Raw genomic sequence first — 23,236 nt, 5'->3', positions numbered from 1 at the left:
CTACTGACAGGATTTTGGCTAACCCTAGAGTCAGTCATTATTAGCTTACTGGTGATTGTCCAAATGCTACAAAGAGCTTTTTAGTTAACATGGGCATTTTAGCCAATTTTAGCTTACAGAATAATGTTTGCATACTTAATGGAGTAGGACAATGTTATTCAACATGCAAGTGATAGCCCACATGCTACTCGCAGCATTTTAGCACACTTTAGCATTCTGAATAGAGTAAGTAAATGTTAGTTGATAGGAAAGTAATAAGCTAACCCTAAAATCAAGCTAATTTTACCACATACACGGTTTGATTACTGAAGAGGAGTAAGTCCATGTTAGTCAACTTCCTCATAATAGCCCACATAACAACGGTAGCATTTAAGCTAACATTAGTAGTTTAGCTAATTTTGATATGAAAGCAAAGCTTACTACACTGAATGGGGTAAGTTACTGTTATCAAACATGCTAGTGATCGCCCATGTGCTACTGACCATATTTTAGTTAATCTTAGTATTTTAGCTAATTTTAGCTTTTATGCTTGTTTTCACAATAGATGTAATATGTTGCTTGATGTCAAAATGCTAGTGATAGCCATGCTAATGTTAGCATTTTAGCTAAAATTAAAATTTTAACTAATTTTGATATAAAAGCTGAACTTATACTTGATAGAGTAAGTCAATATTAGCTTGATGGTGATTGCCCAAATGCTACTAAGAGTTTTTTAACTAACCAGTACATTTTAGCCAATTTTAGCTTATAAACTAAAGTTTGCTTAGTAAACAGTGTAGGACAACATTAGTCAGCATGCTAGTGATAGCCCACATGGTATTGACAGCATTTTAGCAAACTCTAGCACACTCAAGAGAGTGAGTCAAAATTTGTTTACACGCTAGTGATAGCCTATATGGTAATAGTAGCACTTAAACTAACATTAACTTTTTAGTTAATTTAGATATAAAAACTAAACTTTACAAACTGAATGTCTTACGGCTGTGTTAGTGAATATGCTGGGGATTGCTCACAAGTTATGGACAGCATTTTAGCTAAAAAGTTAGTGCTAAAAACAGTCTAAATACTATTCAAAGCATGTTCACTAACTTTAGTATCTGATGAGCTCCCTATTCTCAAATCTCTGTTGTTCTGGAATCAGCTCTGCAGTTGATCACAACTCAACCCAGAAATTTCTTTCCTTTCGTTTTTCACTTCTTTAAACTGCTAATTTGCCTAATGTTTCTTCTTTTTAAATGGTGCAGTCAGTTTTGACTGATTTGTGAGAACACTTAATAAAAAGAAAGAAAATGTATGTTTAGGCAAGGTTTGAAGTGGCTTCACGCTTCAAGATAAAAAACAAAGGAAAGAAAGCAGCCGAGTATTCTCATAGAAGCGTATGATCCTCCCCAATGCTGACGTCAGAGTGGGCGTACTCCGTGTATGATGCTTCAGCGGCTTTAAAAGCAGCATACAAAAAGCGGAACAACATTGGCTGCTCTTAGTCGGTCCTGCCCACTGAAATATGAGACGCCTGCTCTGAAGACCACAATTTAAAAAGCATTTGCTGCATTGGCCGGGAATCGAACCCGGGCCTCCCGCGTGGCAGGCGAGAATTCTACCACTGAACCACCAATGCTGCAGATAATGTAGCTCCATCTAAGTGGAGATTTCAACACACTGATGTGTGTATTTGCTGTCGCCATACCTCCTTGTCCTTTTCCTTTTCCACGGTAGTAAGGACCTCATCTAACAAATGATGTTTCTCTTCTTCTGTGTTCAGCAGAGGCAGGAAGCTTTGGAGCATATAACTAACCAGATCACAATCTAACCAGGGACCGGTGGCAGGTTTGTCCTCTTCCTCAGAAATGTGAAACAAAGGGAGCACAGGCACCTCTGAGGAAACCACCACCTGAACAGAAATGTATGTGCAAGAAAAACTGTTTATGCCACAATAAATAAAGAGGAAACCGGGAAATCTTTCATATTAAAAAAAATTAACATTTAACCTAAAAATGTAGGGAGACATTGCACACATACCTGTTCCAGCATAGAGTGCAATATCAGGGGTACAGAACAGGCTTCAGGGGGAACCATGTCCAACAGGTTGTTATAGTAACGCATGTCCACGTTCACAGGTACAGTTGGAGGCGCCTTGCTTTCTGTACACAGAGGAGACAGATTTTAGAAAAAGAAGACCTTGCCAGCAGGGTATGTCAAAAAAGTAAGCAAGGATATGAATGAACAGTGGACAGATAAATTAGGAATAGAGAGGTTTAACCTGAAGGTGGTGATGTAGATGCTTTGGTTAGCTTCTTTTTAGAGCGAGACATCAGCGGAGCAACGGACTCACGACGTAACTGGAAACACACAAGGTGAAGCTTTAATTAACTAGAAACAGAAAACAGACTAACTCGATTCAGCAGATAGTATAGGAGGATCTTTGATCTAAATTTAACAAGAGGCAATTATGTCATTCACCATCCGCGGTGGTGTACTGCCAACAGCCCATGAATGCAGAAGCAGATTGCTCTGTGGCTTTGCTACTAAAGCAGATCAATAAAAAATTATCTGCAGAACTCAGCAGGATCTCCTGCATCCGTAAATAATGTACAGTTCTGCTTATGCAGCACAGAGCAGAGTGGCGCAGCGGAAGCGTGCTGGGCCCATAACCCAGAGGTCGATGGATCGAAACCATCCTCTGCTAGCAGCATTTTAGTGGCTCTAATCTTAAAATGTTTCATCAATGTTTGGATTAAATCAGACTCAAGCTACATGAAAGCAGAATAATGTGTTGTTTTTAACTTAAATCCTAAATTAATAGTATATGTCAATATAAAGGTAGGTTAGTCAATTATAAAAACAAAAACAAGCTGGACTGTTTTTGTGACTGAACGCATTTGTGAGAATACACGTTTAAGTTATATGCAAGTTTCAGCCATAGGTTTAGAACAGAAATATCCTTCATTGTCCCACAGTAGGAAAATGCAGGTTCTACAGCAGTGGTTCTTAACTTCTTTTGAGATACCGAACCCATCAGTTTCATATGCGCATTCACCGAACCCTTCTTTAGTGATAAATAAAATATATATTTTTTCAAAATTCAAGACATAGGTACAGTATGTATATGTTTTTTTGCTGGTGCACAAAATGAGCAATGCATGAACGTCACTTTGCTCAAAGAACAAAACCATGAACTCACAGCAAGTTACAGTATTATTTTATTCTGGCCCCCCAAAAATATTTTGGCCCCATAAAAGAATTTCAGCCCCCAAAAATATTTTTTTACTATTTTACCAATTAAAAATAAATTTGGATTTTTTCAAAGAATACATTTTTTTTAAATAACTTAATTTTTTTTAATTTTAAATTTAATTTGTTTTTTGTCATTTTGAATCCACTGAATACTTTTTGGGGGCCAGAATAAAGTTTTGCACAAATTACATACCTGCAAATCAGTGTGACTCCTGCTGTTTGTTTTTGGGAGACCATTGTTTTTGGGAGAGGCGTGGCATCACCTTGGCAAGTGCGTCTTCAGAGCAAAGTCTGTTCATTTTCCTCTTTTTTTGCTCGACATATTTAGTATGGATTAAAATATTAAGAAAGAAACCACGCGACGTACAACTACGACAGCCACTGATACTGCGTGCACTAAATTCCCCGCAGCCCTGATTGGCCGAGCAATGTAACATGATCCTCTGCAGTAAGTGATGGCCAAGCGGGGCGTGTCATCACGACTTTACACAAGTGTGTCTTTACCTCCGCGGCAGAGGCTCCGCTGAACCCCTGAGACCGACTCATCGAACCCCTGGGGTTCAATCGAACCCAGGTTAAGAACCACTGTTCTACAGCAACGTCAAGGTATGTAGGTTCACACAAAAAAATATTTAACTGTTAATAATATCTGAAAAGCAAGATTGATAATAATAGCAATAATGTATAAGACAATACAAATACTGAGCAGTTAGATATACATCTTTCAATCAGATTGTGGTTAGGGTAGATTGTGGTTGAGATCAAACCTCTTTTCATGTGTGCCAGGGATCATTTTACATTTGGAACATCGAACCAAGTTCAAGTTTCGCTCTTTTGAGCCACTGATAAATAGAAATCGATCAGAATATTCTGAAAAAGACAGTTTTGTATGCTAGCTTTTAGTTTCACCTCTTCAGTATGTACATCCTCCTTTACAGCTGTGGGTATACGGATGAGCCGGACATTGTCTCTGTAGTGCTGATGCTGCCGGCGCCACTGCAGACAGTCATAGATGAGTCTGGCAACATCGTCAAACACTCGGCTTCCCAGCTCCAGCTGAACGCAAAAGACCGACATGCAACAGTAAGCAGCTGTAAACATTTGCAGGGAGGGAAAAAAAAGACTTAAATGCGTAAAAGCCATAATAACAACAAAAATGTTCAGACTGTGCTCACCAGAGAGTGAGGGTCCGGTATTTCGAACGGGAGTGTGAGATCTGGGACGATGTAGTTCAGCTGAATCACATCATGGAGCTTAGAGTCTGGTGGGCCGCTGTCTAAAACCGACTTCAGGTGAGTCCAGAACAGGTTGAGCTTTCTGGTACTTTCTGGAACCTCTGAACACCAAAGAAAACAGAAACATTTGGTGAATATCAGAACATGTTATAATAGATTCATATTTCTGGTCTGCAGGAGACTTTCAACCTGCAGGCACAACTGGAAAACTCTGCTCCACTTCCTCCTGAACGTCCAGCTCTACTGGGTCTGGAGAGACTTCTTTGTGCTTGGAGCACAACTTGATGACATTCGCAACATGAACACCGATGGTATTAAGCACTCCTATCAGGTTTGGCTGGTAGAAGCCGACTATCAGAATATAGTGTTGGGGGCCATCCTTTGGCTCATCATCTGAGGAAAAAACAGTAAGAGACAAGTTAGGATCCTAACCTTGAAGTAACGAAGGAAGGACACACAGATGGAACAAAGGTAGGGAGTTAAAAAGAAAGAAAGGATGTAAGGGAGCAACAACACAGGAACTAATCTAATCCAAGGAAAAAAGGAAGGAAGGATTCAGAGCAAGAAAGAATATCCATAGGATGGACAGACACAATTGAACTGAAATACTTTATTTTCCCTGAAGGGCAATTTGTAGCAAAGTCTACAAAATCTACACAAAACACACACAAAAAAAGAATAAAACAAAAAAACTTACATTTATAAAATTACATCAGGACTCCAACCAGCACAATTCATCTCGAATCAAATAAAAACTCAAGAGCTAAAGGAATAAAAGACCTCTTTGGGCATCTGTAAATTTTCGGTCTTTAAGGGTCAATGTTGCCCTCTTAGTGGCTCTTGTTCTTAAGAGCTGGAAAGGTTTTCTCAAAGAGCTCACCTGCTATCTTTCACCAAAAATGTTGCCCCTGTATCTATACTGGCTGACCATCTCTACCACTGCACCATTCATCAGTTCAATTGTTGGTTGAGTCGACTTCTTTGAAAATCAATCAGCGTCTCTTTAGTTTCTGAAACATTTAACTGCAAGCAAATATTATCGTACCACTGGATGAACCGGACTGTGACCCACCTCCTTGTCTTGCAAGAACCTAACAACAATTACAGAGTCATCTGCAAATTTAATAATGACCCTTAACTCACTTTGTTAGTGCAGAGAATTAAAATCAGAGAGCCAGTTAAATGTGAAAGAAAGGAAAAAAACAAGAAATGAAGAAAGGAGGGACATAAGGAAGGCAGGAAATGAGGTAGGAAGCAACCTACGAAGGACATAGCAGGACAGACAAAAGGAGGATGATAATATTATAATATTTCGACAATGGTATAGGTAATAAAGCCAGGAATTACAAATATATTTTCATACCCTGTTATTTCTCTCTGCTGAAGTCAAATTTCAGACTTTTTAAGTGTATCTAGACACATTGTAATCACTAGAATAATATGCTACAAAAAAAAATGAAATAAGAAATAAACTCACATCTAGATAAATGGCTAGATTTCCTGACAGGACTTTTCTTTACCTATATATATGGGCGTCTCAGCATCTCCCCTGCGTTTGAGCTTAGTTTTCTTGTCCTTGGAGAGGTCCGAACCAGCGGCCTGACCCTTTCCCTTTTTCTCTTTTTTGTCCTTTTGTTTGCCCTTGCCATCAGACTGAGGTGGAGTCTTTCCTTTTTGTTCTTCACTTTTCAGCTGAAATTGACAAAAAACATTCAAACTAACCATTGGTAGACAACGTGAGCTCTAAAGTAATTCTGTGCAGTTAAATCCCACTGCACAGAACAAACTAAAGAATTACCACACACAGAATGAGATTTATAGCAAAACATTTACCTGCTCAACTTCCCGTCTCTTTTGATCACAGGCTTTAACCTCCAGCAGCTGGAATTTCACTAATTTTGCCACCAGATCGATGGGAATTTCCTCTCCGGCATCCAGCAACAATTTAGCAGGCTCAGTACACTAATTAACGTACACAAGCACGCAAATACACCAATATTTTTAGAAAAGAAAACTAAGATGCAATGGATCTAAGAAAATATGAAGGCTGCACAATATTTGGAAACCATCCAATAATAATGCAATTTTTATTGGATTATTATTATTATTGGAGTGTTGATAATTATTATTATTATCAACACTTAATGACTTTAGACATCTTGGTCTGCAACATGCAAGAATTAAACGTCTGTCCACCAGCCCAAATATCTGCCAAATAATACAACCAAGCAGTTCTTTACGATCATAATGTTTCACATCAGATGACGGTGATTCAATATATTGTGCAACTATTAAACTAAAGTGTCCAGCATCCCAAACCTACCTCATAAAACAAGGGAAGATTATCTGGCTTTTTTGCTTTGGGATTCCCCAGCTTATTGATCTGTGAGGAGAAAGATCAATCAGAAGCAGCAACAATGCAGTAGATGCCATCTACTTGTTTGGAAGAGACACCATAATTTAAAAAAATTACTCACAAACTTAAATTTGTAGGGTTTTTGCTTTGGTCAGATGAGAAAAAAAATTAAACTTTTCAGCATCAAATACTATAACAGGGTTTCCCCCAGTGTATTATAAGCCTGGCGGGCCACCAGGCTTTACTTGTGCCCCCACCAGGCTAAGCACTGCTTATTTATTTAAGTCTTTTTAAAATGTTTGCATTTTTAAGATTTTATAGTAACACAAAAAAATTATGTGTTACAGTTTTTTCAGTAACACATAATTATCAAGTAATATTTTCAAACTCTGCGACAGACTGGTGACCTGTCCAGGGTGACCCCGCCTCTCGCCCGGAACCTCAGCTGGATATAGGAACCAGCACCTCCCGACCCCACTAGGGACAAGGATGTAAGAAAATGGATGGATGGACGGATGGATGGATATTTTAAAATTTCCTGTCTACTTTAAACATTTTTTAAATCAAAAACATCAGGGGCCGCATGAACGACTGCCTAGTACCCAACCACCGAGCGAGCAGGTTTTCTGGGGGAAACCTCCATAAAGTGTATTTCAGGTCCGTGCTGAAATTTCCGGTTAACCAAATATGCCTAACATTTTTCTGAGAAATGATTTCATAAACAGCGCAGAGCTCAAACATATCATGGCTTTCACTTTTTTTTCAGGTCAAATAAATAAGAAGAACAACAGATACCTTTTCAACTGTGCTGTCCCACGATATGAGGGAGAAAAGTTTGCGCTGTGGACGTTCAAAACTCAAAACCAGAGACTTGATTAGTTCTTCCTCTTCTTCTGGACCATCTCCAACCACGAGAGACACACAGGCAACCCAAGTGTCCTGTAGAGGTCATGACACCGGGGTAAATCGTTTAATTTAAGAACCGCCATTGCTGCTAATTAGGCTATCGCGTGATTTAAGGCCTGAAACAGGAATGTTTCCGTTATAATACATAAAATGTATTACTTAAAGCGTAATAAGTATGAAAGAAACTCAAAACGTCTTTAAATTGATAAAAAGCAACAAGATAAAAACTACCATTTCGACTGGCTACAGTAAGTTTAGCTGTACCAAATTTTCTGACTGCCTACGGCAACTTCTTTTTTATGGCGGTTGGGAAGCAGCGTTTAGATGTGCATTACCGCCATGTACTGGAATGGAGTGCAATATTAAAGAGATTTATAACGAATTAATTAATTAATTAATCACAACCGGACAAACTTCCGGTTGCGGGTCACCTTTCAAAGTAAAAGCTTAAGAGTAAGCCTCAATATGTTCGACAGTTGATGTGGAATTTATTGACATATGGGCTCTATGCCACCTCAAAGATGGTGGCATAGAGCTATCTAAACATGGTGACATACAAGTATCAAGAACACAAAGAGGAGTAGGCGAAATGACAAACCTCGAACTGCGCTTTGATGAGATCAGCCTCCCAGTTCTTGTTAAAAGGTTGAATAGGGGAACTTTTCTTACCAGAGGCTTTTCTACCTGCCGGTGGCATTTTTGAAAACGTTTGGGGGTGTAAAATTAACAAAGCAACGCCAAAAATCAGGTGTAAGAAGTTAAAACTATGAATTTTTCATGTAGAATGTTTGTGTTGTCCTTAGCAACCAGGTCACCGTTAGGCACAGTTCTTAAAGGAGCCGCACCTCATTTAATAGTACCGTTAAAGCTTTACTTTCAAACTAAATTATAGAAAAGAAAGGCAACTACGTTATTTGTAGTTTGCTCTGTTAGACACAATTCTAAGCTAAATATTGTTATAATTTCTGCTTATTTGCACTGGCCATTCTTGCTCTGTATGACTTACACACAGAACGTTAAGATTGTTTTCTAAAATTTGGTTATAAAATGTAGTATCCCCTACCTACTAATTGTACTTAAGTAACAGTAGCACTACTTCCACATATTTTTATTCAAGTAAAAGTAAAAAGCAGACGTTCAAGAGATTACTCAAGTGACGTATGTCTTAAAAAGGCAACCCAAGTACTGAGTAACTCAAGCAAATCATAAAAGCTAAAGTCTGGAGCAACTTCTGGTATTATAGACTGAAATGATAAAACTTATATAAATAACATAACTACAAAATAAATATTAAGCAGAATATACACTTTTCATAATAACAACAAAGCTTGTGTACAAAGCTTACGTATAAACAAGATGGCTGTGTCTGGGGTATTTTTGGTTGAAGCATATCATAACTCGGAAGAGTTGCGATATTTCACAATAAAGTTACTCAAGTGAAAGTAAAAAGTATGGTGGAGAAAAACTACTATATTTATATTTTAAAATATATACAATAATTTAATCTCTAATCTGATTTATTCCTAATTTTAATTCCCAAATGTTTTATTCAATGTTGTCCACAAGATGGCAGTAGTAGGCACATCTAATCTTGTGCTTAGTGTTATTCAACTGTTTGTTATTGGGCCCAGTTTCTAGAGTTTGAGCCTGAACCCCGCAGTAGGAAGACTAGAAATGTTCTGATAAAGTTTTTGTTAACATAGTTATCAGGAGCAGTACAAATTGAAGCGTGTCTTTTTATTTGCGTGGTTCCACCCAGTCAGGGCTTAGGATTTATGTCTTATCAGTATCAGGTGTGTAAAACCTAAAAGCTCCAGCATACACGCAGCTAATCTAAATGCTCATTAAAATGTAAGTAAATGTAAGTTGTAATTAATATTCTGACACATATTTTGCTTGATATCTGTGTGAGAACCAACGACAGTGGGTATTTTAAGAATACAAACTCAGGGCACATACACTGTGATATCTAAAAAATAAAGATATTGTTCCATCTGTTGAGTCAATGCAAGGACAGGGAGGATATTTATATCTAATACAGCAGGGAAGTGCTGTAATGGAAAGAAAGCTGCATGTGCACTTTTTTATTTAAATAAAGAGAACGTTTTGAATGGTAATTAAACTCATAATCAACTGGAATACAATTAAAGACACTTCACTGAATGTATGATAACGGAGAGTGAAGCATTTCAGGCCACTTTGCTGCACTCACACACTATTAATCATTAAAAGGATTCACAATACTTTTGAAATGGCGTTGCAGCACTTCTTTCTTTTAATTTTTTTAGATTTTCTGAGTGAAGTACTGGGCAAAATTAGTGCCAAAGACGTGATTCAATTCCACTTTTAAGAAAATACAACCTAAAAAGGCTTAAGTTCACTCCGCTCAATATTCTTTCTCTGGTTTTTGTGTCCTATCACAGTGACTCTCTGCGCTATCTTCCTTGTTTCCCACTAAATTTCATTCAATGTCCTCCAAACAGTTTCACCAGCGTAAATGCAATGTAAATGGGACATTGCTGTCTGGGTGTTTCTTTTCACAACCCACTACCAACAGAGGCCCATAAAAGCACAAAAGCAAGACAACGCCCACCTGTTAGATGCCAGAGAAATTCATCTTTCACGCCAGCAGTTCATTCGTTACGGAGGCAGTGCCCTACGAAGGTCAAACAGCAGCGACACAGAGTGACACTCTGTTCTGGCTGCGTGGTACATGGCAACATCTCAAAATATCCATAGTTCTTTTGGGGGTAGGCTGCAGTGAAACCCATGCATCATGTGCCTGTTAGGGATATTTTATTTCACTCTACGGCATTCATGATGGTTTATTAAAGATCTGCACCCACTTGATACTCAAAATGATGTATCGTATCTGAGTTAATATAATCTGATCAGGCCAAGAGGTGCTCTGCATCACTGTGTAAAACCAGAATAGCAAGTCATGATGCTATTTTTCGAACATACTACAAGTATGGTTTAATGTTGTTTTGACCAGCTAAACAAAGTTCATATCAAGCATCAGGTTTAATCCAGGTCCTCACAAACTATTTGGCAAAAGCTTGAAGGGTTTTACTTATCAAAACTTAACAAACATGATGTGGTAGTTCTAGAACTACAACTCTGGAAAAAATTAAGAGACCACTTAAAATAGTCAGTTTCTCCGATTTGATGTTTTATAGGTATATGTTTGAGTAAAGTGAACATTGTTCAAAAATTTAGGGCAACACCTTATTTGAAATGATATACAGTACATAAGAGTGACATGACACTGTCATAAATATGAAGGAGTCTTCATGAATGTAAATGTGAATTAAAAGTGCATTAAAAGTATCAACTTAGCAGTATTTGGTAAATAATGACTTTTTAATGCAAAGTTGCAATAAAAATTACAATAAAAGCCAATTAAAAGTGTCAACTTTCCATTAAAAGTGTCATTATTTACCGAATGATACTTCTTGACAACAGTCATAAGCATCTCCTTCACGTTCATGACAGGTGTTACATCATGTTTATGACAGTGTCATGTCAGTCTTATGCACACCCATGCAAAAAAAGTGTTACCAATATTTGTAGAAAATGAAAAATGGTGAAAATATCGAAAAGATGCAGTGCTTTCGGACCTCAAATAATGCAAAGAAAACAAGTTCTTATTGTTGAATAAGTTCTTATTCAACAATAGTAATGTTTTAACTCAGGAAGAGTTCAGAAATCAATGTTTGGTAGAATATCTATGAGGTTTTCAATGGGATTCAGTGCAGCGGTCTCTTCTTTTTTCCAGAGAGGTATATAAATCTTGGATAATATGAGTCACAACAGCATTTAATTTCCCTTTTAATTAATAAAGTATTTTTGGACTCAATAAAACTGTAAATGCTAAGATTAAGCTCTGGTTTCTAAAGCTACTTTTGTCAAAAACAGTTCTTCAGTGTGTATGCATTTGGATTAATTTGCCTTCTCGTTTCCTACTTGGAATCAAATTTGCTCTCATGTGCACGTTAAAATTTTATGACGTTATTTAGTCTGGAAAATAATTTCTAAAGGCCACCCTTTTAAATTAATTCCACTACAAAAAAAAAATAAAAATAAAGTAAAGGTGGTTTAGATCTCAAACAGATGAGTTTTTGGTCAGGAGGAGAGAAAATGATCTAAAACAAAAGTTTGAATAATCCAAAGTTAAATTGAGAGAGCTGCTGTAATCTTGTGTGCACTATCTGCAATCAGATGGGATGTTCTTGTATGTTTAGTGCTATCTGTTCCTTTTGATTTGCCATGAAGGCACTTGAAGATGTTGTAAGTTCATTTGTTTTAGCTGACCTGAATACGGAACTTTCCAAATCAATAATAATCAAGTTTTCAGCAAATATTTCTATGAATTGCTAAACCTGACAAACATTAAAGGTCACACAATGACCAGGTCAGAGATCAAATTTAGGTTATACTAAAGTGATCTGAGTGAGTAGAGATGTAAGAATTGTTAATGGAATTTTTTTGTAATGTTGCTGTTGTTTCAGTTCTGTTTATTTGACATGTTTATTGTCTTTAAAGTCCTTTCCTTGTAAAAAAGCTTTTATGTTTTAAATCTCTTTGAATCCCACCTTTTATGAGTGTTAATGGTGTTTGTTTTTGAACGAGAGTAAAGCTTTATTTAGATCAGAGAGTCAAAGGGAAAAGAATAGCTCAAATTTTATGAGCATATCTATAAGGTAGGTGAGCCACAAATTAATGTGAGTGGTTTAAGAGAAAGGCAATCATAGTGAGACAGTAGTGAGGTGTGCAGTGGGAGACACAAAAAGTTTAAAGATAGAGATGTGATTTGTTAAGGGATCCGTTCTGAGCCTCTTGAGGTTTGCAGAGGTGATAGAACGAGAGATAGATGAGGTCAAAGAGGAGTCACCATGGAGTACAGCACGATGTTCACAGATTACACCCTGATCCCCAACTTACATGATCCGCCTCTTCTGGATTGATACTGTCTCCTGATGACAACTGAGCACAAAATCAAACCTTTTCCCTCAACAATCTGATAGACTCAGTCCTGAACGTCCAGAGACACACAGAGATAATTACAAAGTCGGCCTTCTATTGCCTGAAGAACATTTCTAGGATTAAATGACTAATAGCTGAGGAAAATCTAGAAAGAGTCATCCATGTTTTTATCTAAAGTCGCATTAGTCACTGCAACAGGCCTGGATAAAAAGTCAGCCTGTTGACGCTGCCATCTTTAAAGGGCTGGAAATGCCGGGTCGTGACGAAGGAAAAACAACATAGCCTTCAGTTTCGTTTGGCCTGAGTGCAGTGCTCACCAGAGCAACCTGTGGCCTTTTATTAGCAGATTGCACCCACCTGTGTAAATCTCCGCCCACTACAGGAAGTCAACAAGAACATCAGCAATAAGATTCAACACAGCCAAAGAGCTACAACTGATTCAGAAGACAGAGAGACAGACCATGTTTATTTACAGCAACAATAAAGATGCAAAGCTGGGGAGTTTTAAAGATGGGGAGGGACAGTGTATGACAAAGGCTGTTAAAAGTGGAGCTAGAGAGGTGAAGAAAGGGAAAACAACAGGAAGCATACCACTGCTATTTTTATTCCTTACTTTATATAGAAACACGAGTTTGCTGTCAAGATTCTGAAGGTTACAAAGCTTATGACAGCAAGTCTGAAAAGAGACTCCGATAACAACGCCATCTTTAACATTCAAAAAAGATGAAATACAAAAGAAAAAACGCATTGTTGACATAAAATATACACAAACTAACAGCAGGCAGATAAACACACTGAGATAAGCAACATGGAGTCCCATGGTGACATGCAATCCCTCTCCAGCCAAGTTTATCAGATTTCCCTTTTCCAAAAAGGAGGCTGTAAAACGGGTCAGGAGGAAGGGAAACATGGAACCCTGCCAGGCGTATCTCTGAGACCTCACAACAAACAGGCCTATCCTGTGACTTTGAGCCTCCCTGTCAGCCCCCGCGGGGACAGAAAGGTGGCTCAAAGTTGGTAAACATCTGTAGGCAGAGGGCTTGTGCAATCACCCTCCTCAGTAAGTCTCAGCCTGCGAGGCTGTGGCAGAACAACATAGCGCCGTCTCTCTCTGTGCAAGCTGAGGTGAATCATGCTGACGCCGAGGATCTCAAGTGCCCCCGCTAGATTCATAAGCTTTGGCAAATGAGCTGCCAAGCCAGCACAGCGGAGCTGACATTATATCGGTTTCAGCAGCATGAAAACACTTTCAGTAGTTTTCCACCAGGCCTACGTTAACAACAGTTAAGTTGGAGTGGCTCTTCAGCAGAGACGCATGATGCCTTTGAATTTGTTCATTTATTTTTCTTCTAAAAACCATGAGAGATACTGTATGTTTAAAATGCTGCAAACATTTCAGTAACTGGAAATATGTGAAATTAGATCATGAGGAAGAAAAATGTTTTATTTCAGTTTCTTGGCAAAGTTGGCGGAGAAACTTAATGTATTACTTTCACATTTATCACATTTGTTATCGTGTCTTGTCTCTCGTCTTGTCTTGTCTCTATGCTGTAACTGCGAAGTAATTTCCCTGCTGGGATGAATAAAGTAATTCTATTCTATTCTATTATCAAAGTTTAAAATGAATCCAGGGAAGTGCAGCTGAATTGGACTTTTTTGGGGCCAAAATAAAATGTTTAACATTTCATTGGTGTCAAATCTTCCAGACAAAATCTAAACATTTGAAAGTGAATCCAGCTCACATTGCTAAGCTAAGCCAGGCTAAGCTTAGGAATAGTTTTATTTATGAGAAAGTCCAGGGTGTACCCTGCCTCCTGGTTGTTGACCACTGGAGACCCTGCAAGGATAAGCATGTTTTATAATAGATGGACGAATAAATAAACAAACATAAATTAATAATAAATCTCTCCCATGGGTCTACATTTGCTGTGATTATATCATTATTTCTCAAAACTGACCCTTTGGATCCTGCAAAATGTACACAGAATCTCGAGAAACTTTCACAGGATCTCCAGAAAATAAGTCAAGATTGCTTTGTTGAGATCAGAAAATTTCTACCATAGAAATCGAACTCAAAGGGAGAAAGCCCAGACAGAGCACTGAAGGGAGATGAGAATCAAGCAGAAATGCAAAGGAAGGCAATGACCAAGCTACAGTTAGCTTAACTTGGCTAAACATTGTATAACCCAGAACTAATCTTTTCATTCATTTAAACCATTAGCTGAACACAAGTTAGATAAGAAGCTAATTTGCCACTCCCAAATCTTTTAACTGACCAAAATGGAGCCAAGACAAAGCTAGCTCAACTTAGCATAAAGACAGGCAACACTGAAAATGATTAGCCTAAGCTACCCAAAACAGTATAATGAGACAGTATTCACAAGGTTTTAATTACTTAGTTATTCATACATCATATGATAAGCTTAATCTGACACTCAAATTTACTTCTAAAAATGAATAACTGGTGCTCAGTGAAAGCTAACTAATGCTAGCATGGAAATAAAAAACCTTAAAATATTTTTCAAAAGACCATAAATACTTTCTTGTAAATCTACCACTTTACAGCTTTCAGACTTTTCCGATGAAACATAAAAAGTGGCTCTGGGTGAAAGCTGGTTCATCTTTCAAAAAGACAGAAAACTTTGCAGTTGGGCTAACGTAACCCATAGCACATTTGATGTTTGTTATAATGTAAAAACTTTTACAGCAATAATTGAAACCATTTTAATAGTTAAAAGCACAAAATGCTGTCCAATTTTAAATTATGTCATATGTTTAAGAGTTTCCACAGCTTTGTCGACCTCGACAGGCTAAACAATAGAGGGTTATAGTCCTGACCCACATTAGCACAGCAGGGCAAGGGGTTCTGTGTGCGCCTCAGGAGATGATCAGTGCTTCTTTGTCCTTCACAATGACACTGCATCTTGCATATTGTTATGTGATCTTTCCATTAACTGCAAAAACAGTGTCAGTCTGTTCAGTAGCTTGTGCAAGAATGACATCACAACTTAATTGGTTACAGTTTCATACGAAGTGGTAGACCATTAGATGAGATCAGCTCTTCCAGAGCCTCAAACACTTTAACAAAAAAGATTTTTTGGAAAGAAACAAAAAAGAACTTGAAAAATCTCAGTATAATATTTTTACTCTCAATGTCTTAACAGTCCTTTTAAAGTGATTACAGTTTCATAACTGAGGAATGCCACAAGTTCTTGCAAATAGTTTGAGAAACAGCAGATTCCTCAGTTTCAGTCTTAAATTAAACGGTAAATCATTTTCCTTTAATTTGAGCACACCATTTCGTCCAAGTGCAGAATCTTTAAAAAGTAGGATCGGTGGCGCAGGAGGTTAGCACGCCCCAAGTTTGGAGGCCTTAGTCCTCGACGCAGACGTCGCGGGTTCGACTCCCGGTCCCGACGACCTTTACCGCATGTCTTCCCCCCTCTCCTTCCTGTCTGCCTACTGTGGACCAAATACGAGCCACTAGCACCGCAAAAACTCTTCGGAGAAAAAAAAAAAAAAGTAGGATCAATTATTATCTTGGTAGAGTTTTTGCAATTTCTCAGAATTAAATTTAGCAAGTCTAAAGTTTTGCTTTAGACTAATGACTACAAAGTGAAGAGTTTCACATTTTAAACTGAAATACAGAATATAACTTTTCAAATAATTTATTGCAATGTACTAAATTAACTTCAACACCTTCCAGTACATGGTAAGCCAGTTACTTGCAGGTTTAAACAAACCATTAAAGAGTTTTAAAACAAACCATGTATGGAAAATTTGGACCAATTTAAAGTAAAAGTTGGTGCAGAGCACCTCAGTCAAGTTTGATTAGCAATGTTGCTGAAAGACATTGGTCTTGTGTTCAGTATTCAGGTCAACTGAACAAAAGTAAAAATGGTTAAAGAGCAAACATTAAATAATGCGTAGGCAGTAAAAATTATAAAATATTTTATTGGCTAATGGACAAGTACTTGCCTTGCACAATAAATAAGGATTAAAAGAAAAAGAATGTCATAAAACAAAGTACACAATTAAAAATAGATGAGCCTCCAACACTGAGTGAACCAAACTTTTAATTGTACATAAAGACTCTTGCTTTGTAAAGGTGCATCCGTCAGTATAAAAATAAAAATGCATTAAAACATTCACACAGAACAGCCCATTGCTGTGATCCGAGTGCAGGACAGACAGTTGTACGAGTAAAGGCCTCCACGTTCCCAAGTGTGACAAGCTCCCCCATAACAGCATCTTCACAGCTCTTAATGTTTGCACTTCATCACAACTAGATGCATATGGCTGCCTAAAGACCACACAACGGTCTGCAAGTCAAGCCTGGACACCTTTAATGGGAATTCTTCCATTCAGAAGTCTAGGAGCACATTTTCAATCAATTTTCCCCTCAGATTCATGAAATTACTCTATTGCTCTCACCCACAACTTTGCTGACTCTGGGGGGAAAATGCCCCTCTCTGCTTGTCCTTGAATCAGTTTTTTTTCTGCAAAGAAATTTATTGCCTCTTGCTCAAAAAAAGGTACTCTGCTTGTGGGTAAAATTTGGACTCAACTATGTTACACACATCCTAAAGAAGGCTTTTTATGTCGAAGCCACAATATTATTTTGGTTGGAACTGGACAGAACGCTAATTATTCCAAAAGATGTAATTAGCGTTCTGTCTGGTGCTTAGAGGAAAAGCACCAGAGAGCAAAGGTTCAAGCATATACTTTAGGATTTAAGAGGCATCAAATCTTAACAACCCCAACATACTGAGTGAGAGCAGAACGTGCGTATGCTTACAAGTTTTTTTTAGTTTTTTTTTTTTTTAGCAGAGTTCTGAGTGAGAGCACTGCAATATCTGAGCATGAAAACAATTGCCTTGCTCTCAAACTGCAAAACTGTGCTTTTATTTCTTGGAAGAAAACCTCCCATTGTGTTACTGCAGCTTAACATTCAAAGCATCTGGAAACACAGATGCATCTACAAAGTGGCTAGTGCCTTTAACAGAAGAGTTTCTTGCAAACATGTCAATGTGAACACTTTTACATTCATTTTGAAAAGGCAAATTGTAAAATTGTGCTTGAGTGAGGAACTGCTCTAAGAAAAAGAGGGCATTTTTAAGGACTATGAAGCTGAAGTCAGAAATATCTGGTTTGTTTAGCATTTAAAATCCTAACCTTACAGTGACAAACTTGTACAAAAGAGCTGAAAACGTGACACCGCTTTGGTCTCACTTGTAGTTTTTAAGTGCATTTCACAGCAGGGAGACTTTCTCACTTCCAACACAGTTCAACACTTCTCTATCACAGTGCCAGCCGAGGAGGAGTACAGTTTTTTCTTGACCAGACGGAAACCTGGACTCAGTTTGATGACGTGCCTGAAGGTTGGGCCGAAGCACGAGCCCATTAAGAGGAAGTCCCGCAGGCTGGGCCATGCCGAACCGTCCTGCTTGAACACAAGAGTCAGCTCAAACGTGGGAACCACTGAGGCATCGCATGCAATGCGCTCCAGCTGCTTCCAGCCCTTCTCCAGCTCCAGGTGGACGTACAGGACGCAGCCGCGCAGGCCGCAGGGCTCGCAGGACGCCAGCTGGAGAACCTCGCGGGCTATCCTCCGGGTCAGCTTCTCTGGTACCAGAACAGAGGAGCAGTGCAACGTCGTTTTCTTGGCCCGGGACAGGCAGTTTTCAAACATCTTAGCCAACTGGTGGCAGCTTCTGTTCTCCGTTACGTCTGCATGGGGCTCGGCCATGCAGTGACCCCAGAAATCCAACTCTGTAAAAGCACACGGATTGAAGTTAAAGCACATCAAATACAGGACGTTGTCATTTCAACAATGTGCATGCAAATGGAACAGTAAGATAAGTTTGCCTGCTCCAGTGCACAGTTATGTCATGAAGAGGACTAAAAAAATGCAATAATCAAATACTTAACAGAGCAAATTTATAAGCTCTAGGACAGGCAGATGGGGTTAAGCATCAGCTTTTTTTTTTTTTTTTTTTACACAGAGGCTAAAGGGATGACTTCATCCTATGTAGCCATCCCTCCCCCTTCCACTGCTGCAGCCATGCACCACACAGAGACAAACAAGCAGCTGGAAATAATCAACACGTTCGCCAACAATAAAACGCACAGAAAACGCCAGCAGGCTTACCTTTCTCGATGCACACCTGGTCGTACCGCCTTTCAACCAGCTCCGAAACACCCTCCGTGTTTTTAATCTTTAATTTACTCGTGGCAACCATGGTGACTGTTACTTATCCACAATACAGCTGCCTGGAAAACCGAGGAAGCGTCATTAAGTTAAACCAGCATCTTTTTTTAAAGTCATAAAAGGCAGCTAACTGACGCTACTTTCCGCAGTCCCTAACTAAAAAATTAGGTTTTAATCAAGCTTGATAAAACGAAAAAAATTTACTAGCAAGCTAATCACCTTGAATCCACAAAAATGACTAAGTTTTTAGAAATAAAGCCACACTCCACGCCACTTTCTCTCACAGAATACGTACCTTTTACGTTCAAACTCGATGCAAACAGAACTTTCCAGTAATATTTATACCTTCACCAACTCAGCTGGTCAGAGGATTTAACCAATCAGAACGCGTCTTTCAAAAGCCTAACGTATGACGTTCCTGATTGGCTAAAAGATTAGTTCAGTTGGAAATTCTATAGGTGGAGAAAATATATGTGTTGCTATGTGGAAGAACTGACCTATCTATCTATCTATCTATCTATCTATCTATCTATCTATCTATCTATCTATCGCAAGTTTTTTCTCATCGGTTTTATATAGTATTCTAATCTTAAATGATAATTATGTTATTGCTAATGAAAACTTAACAGAAATAAAGGCTTGAAACATCACTGGTTGTAATTCGTTTAAATAACGTGTTTAGTAAATTCTAAATGATTCTTTCAATAATAAATACACATTTATTGAATGTATATATATATATATATATATATATATATATATAGCCCCATTCAATAAATATATATATGTCTGTCTGTCTGTCTGTCTGTCTATGTATAGAGGGTTAGGCAGATATATAGATGGCTGAGCAAAGGGCACAGAGAGGTGAATGGAGGAATACTGCAGCAGTTCACTGAGGTATGAAGTAGTGAGGTTATGAATGGCCTTGAATGTAAGAAGAGGGATTATGTGACATTTGACTGGGAGCCAGTGGTGTGCCAGGTGAAACGGTTCCGGAGATGATACGGCAAGCTAAGTTCTGGACTAACTGAAGTTTGTGGATGACTTTCTGAGGTGCAGACAGAGGTGATTAGTTAAGTATATGGTACTTCAGCCGTGTCCAGACTGTTCGTCACATGGGACCAAATTATCTAGTTGAATATATTCAATTTCAAATTAAAAATTCTTACTTGCTCAGCAATAATATAAGCACAATGTTTTAATAAAATGACCAGTCATTTTTAGACAGCATTTCTCTTTTCTCTTTGCCTTCCTGCTCCTCCAGTCTTTAGCTTCTTTATGAGTAGATGAGCTTATTTATTTTTCAGCACACAACGCACAATGTTCTGTCCCAGACAGGAGCAAAAAAAAAAAAAAAGATGAAACAAATGAACCATTCAGCTAAATAGGGGCTTGACTCAAAACCCAGCCAGCAACCCAAAGAGCCAACTAACCAACCAACCAACCAACCAATTAGTTTTGGCTTATAAAAACAGCCAAGCCAAATAGTCAACCAACAAATCAAAGCAAAAAAGAAACAATCAAACCAACCATCAATGAACAGTGTAACCAAGTAACCAATAAACCACTCAGTGACCCCTTGTTGAAACAATTCAAGACAAAAACAAAAAACATTTGAAATACAAAACAACCCAACCACCAAACAGACTAACTAACCAACCAACAAAAAAGTAACCATTAGCCCTACAAATTAAATAACTAGCCAAATCATCACAACAACCAAAACCCCAAGTAAATACACAAATGTAGCCCTATTAGAACCACTTCTATCCGCCACCGTTTACTCTCCCCAGTTGTTTTTTAGACAATTACCAGCCCATTATTCTGTCCTGGTAAGGTACAAAACACCAAAACAACAGAGAAAAAGCTTCAAAGACCTTCAGAAAGCCTGGGGTCTATTATTACAAACCACTTCAAAAGACTACAAGAAACTCAAGCTCATTAGAATCAAAATATAACGCAATTTGTTTCTGTATGTTTAAAACATGAAAAGCTGCAAAGGAACCCTAAAATGCTCCTTTTCGCTGTCGTTACATGTGTGAATGTGTGTCTACGTGTGTGTAGACCTGGCAGGAGCAGCACAGGCCCAGTAGTACGTCTCATCAGCAGCTTACCTCTCAACACGCTCCGTCGTTACCAAGATTTTCTTGCTGTAACTGGATCTGGCTCACTTGCCCCCAGCTGCTCTGCTGAATGAAGGGTAATGGAATCCAGTGGGCGCCTCAGACAGATAGCTTTCTCCCAGTCACATGAAGACAAATATTCCCCAGGGGTGGAAAAAAGTCACACTCTTTAGGTAATGTTACCCCCCTTAAATGCAGACAAATACAATGTGAGGTAACTTAAGGAAGGAGTAAATACCAGCAACAGTTTGAATGTTTGAACTGGGTAAAAAGTGCAGTTCCATTATATTAATCTCATCTGCTGATGGAGATATTATTAATAAATGGTTGGAGTGAGACGGGGCGTGCATCTGAACCAGAGCTCAGCTTGAGAATGCCCTGCGTCATGAGAAAGCTTTCGTTCAGATCTGACCTACTTTTATCTCACTTGTGTTCACTTTCTGCTGAGACAGCCGTTTGTCCTGGACAGTTTGCACTGTCAAATAAAAACTTTACGAGCCTGAAAACCGTTTTTCCGTCATCAGCTCATTCAGTTACGTGACGTGTGAGAAATCTTCGTCGACATACAATAAAGAGGGACGTTTAAAAAAGGGGCTGATTGTGGACGCATGGCCTGAAACCTGATCTGTAGTCAGATTCAGCTGCAATGTGGGTTAACTGTGCAGACATTATGACGGACAATGCTGACAAACAGCAGATCTCTGGATTTATAGAAACATTGTGAGTGAGTAAAATAACTGACGACATTTCTTAAAACTGAACATATAAAGGATACAAATAAATAAAAAATTTTAAAAATCCAGAGAAACAAATCTGGCAACCACTTTTGCTATTAAAGTGTGTATATCTTAAAATTAATCGTATATTTATCTAAGCCACTTAGTTCTTTGTCGTTTCTTGCCTGGTGAAAACCCATCCACAGTTTTAGCATTGTGCTTCCCAACATTCATCTATTGTCTATAACAGCTTGTCCTTGCACGGTCATGGGAGACCTCCTTCATTCTAATTTACAACAATTTCTTCATTAAACATAATCTTATATATTGCTAGACCTTTAAACATACAATATAATAAAAATAAAAGAGTGCTTTTTTAAATGTCCACAAACTTAACAGGCTGGCAAAAAGAAAGAGCTGTCTACTGTCCAAAACCTAACCAACCAAGAAAAATACTTAATCAACCAACTAACAAACACACCAACCAACCAGCCAACCTCCACAAAAAACAGCCAACAAAGCAACCAAAACAAAAAACACACCAACCAAACCAAGTATCAACAGCAAACCAGCTAACCAAACAATCAATCTACCAACCAACCAAACAGTGGGTAACCCCCTCAGGAAAAAGGTAACAATTCAAGAAATCAACTGATCAGTCAAATGGAAAAACTACAGAGCAACGCAAAAAGGTAGGGCTACTTAGAATAAGTTGTTATTCTAAGAAAAACATCCAGGCCTATAACCACTGGGACACTCAACCCACAGTAAAACCTGGTGGGGCCAGAATCATACTGTGTGGATTCCTTTTCTTCAGTTTGAACTGGGATTTTATTTTTCCAAAGTGAATGAAATTATGAAAAGATTTAACCTAAAACCTTCAAGTTTCTGCTAAAAAGCCTAAAATGAAGAAGGATTTTTATCTGTGGGGTCCTCACTATCTGATAGATTTTAAAAAATGTCTGCAAGGTAGAGTCAGCAATTATCACCAAGCCATAATGATAACCTTCATTAAATGACTGAATCAAAAGATGTTTCAACAATATTGATCTAAGGGTGTGCAGACTTATGAAACACATTGCATAAGAGCTAATTTGATCGCTCAGCTGCGAAAGTTTGAAAATAATTTACACCAGTAAGTTTTTATACACCATAATGACCTCTCATTTTAGCAGGTTTAACAAAGGTGTGAACACTTTTTTTTAATCCACTGTATAATTGTGTTTTTTTTTCTTAATATCTCTTTTTCTTAATAGCTCTCTGTCATTTTTCTCTCCTGAAATAAATAAAAGCATCCCATCACATGTCACATTTTGTTCTTGCTTTGTGCAGCAAAGCTGAAAATTCTCCACCTACTGTTTCCATGAAAGACCCAGAAGATGAAAGGAGCTGCGTTTCGGATTACCAACCAGCCGCAGTCCAGATGAAGCTCTTGTGGTCCATGTGAAAACACCTGGCATGGCGGCTGG

The 23,236-nt window shown here is 38.3% G+C and overlaps 2 protein-coding genes and 2 non-coding genes across 6 annotated transcripts in view; 1 reads left to right on the top strand and 3 right to left on the bottom strand.

The window, feature by feature from the left end:
- The window catches only part of spag17 (sperm associated antigen 17), a 28,887-nt gene extending 20,348 nt beyond the window's left edge, over positions 1-8,539 (bottom strand). Inside the window, exons 1-11 of one of the 2 annotated variants that reach the window (XM_028038637.1) lie at positions 8,330-8,539; positions 7,621-7,764; positions 6,793-6,852; positions 6,303-6,431; positions 5,990-6,161; positions 4,659-4,862; positions 4,410-4,570; positions 4,144-4,290; positions 2,261-2,339; positions 2,020-2,141; positions 1,688-1,891 (exon numbers count right to left, since the gene is read on the bottom strand). In XM_028038637.1, coding sequence (XP_027894438.1) covers positions 1,688-1,891; positions 2,020-2,141; positions 2,261-2,339; positions 4,144-4,290; positions 4,410-4,570; positions 4,659-4,862; positions 5,990-6,161; positions 6,303-6,431; positions 6,793-6,852; positions 7,621-7,764; positions 8,330-8,428 — 1,521 coding nt within the window. In that variant the 5' untranslated portion in view covers positions 8,429-8,539. The remainder of the gene's footprint in view (positions 1-1,687; positions 1,892-2,019; positions 2,142-2,260; positions 2,340-4,143; positions 4,291-4,409; positions 4,571-4,658; positions 4,863-5,989; positions 6,162-6,302; positions 6,432-6,792; positions 6,853-7,620; positions 7,765-8,329) is intronic. The other variant, XM_028038638.1, reaches the window with a different exon arrangement.
- Positions 1,548-1,618, bottom strand: trnag-gcc (transfer RNA glycine (anticodon GCC)). The gene has a single exon. It is a non-coding gene; the product is annotated as a tRNA-Gly (tRNA).
- On the top strand, positions 2,615-2,686 carry trnam-cau (transfer RNA methionine (anticodon CAU)). Its single transcript has one exon. It is a non-coding gene; the product is annotated as a tRNA-Met (tRNA).
- Positions 8,540-16,651: 8,112 nt separating the features above from the next.
- LOC114157957 (DNA damage-inducible transcript 4-like protein) lies at positions 16,652-22,248 on the bottom strand. 2 transcript variants are annotated; one of them, XM_028039236.1, is made up of 3 exons: positions 21,043-22,248; positions 18,869-18,990; positions 16,652-18,489 (listed from the first exon to the last, which is right to left on the bottom strand). In XM_028039236.1, the coding sequence occupies exons 2-3, from the start codon at positions 18,957-18,959 to the stop codon at positions 18,005-18,007; spliced, it is 576 nt and encodes a 191-aa protein (XP_027895037.1). In that variant the 5' UTR covers positions 18,960-18,990; positions 21,043-22,248; the 3' UTR covers positions 16,652-18,004. The 2 variants fall into 2 exon arrangements, with proteins under 2 accessions (XP_027895037.1, XP_027895038.1); XM_028039237.1 differs by lacking the exon at positions 21,043-22,248 and adding an exon at positions 19,224-19,447.
- Positions 22,249-23,236: the final 988 nt, after the last annotated feature.

The sequence above is a fragment of the Xiphophorus couchianus genome, chromosome 14, assembly GCF_001444195.1.
Source record: "Xiphophorus couchianus chromosome 14, X_couchianus-1.0, whole genome shotgun sequence".
Lineage (NCBI taxonomy): Eukaryota > Metazoa > Chordata > Actinopteri > Cyprinodontiformes > Poeciliidae > Xiphophorus > Xiphophorus couchianus.
The sequence above is the reverse complement of the archived record's forward strand: the minus strand, read 5'-3'. Positions and strand labels throughout refer to the sequence as shown.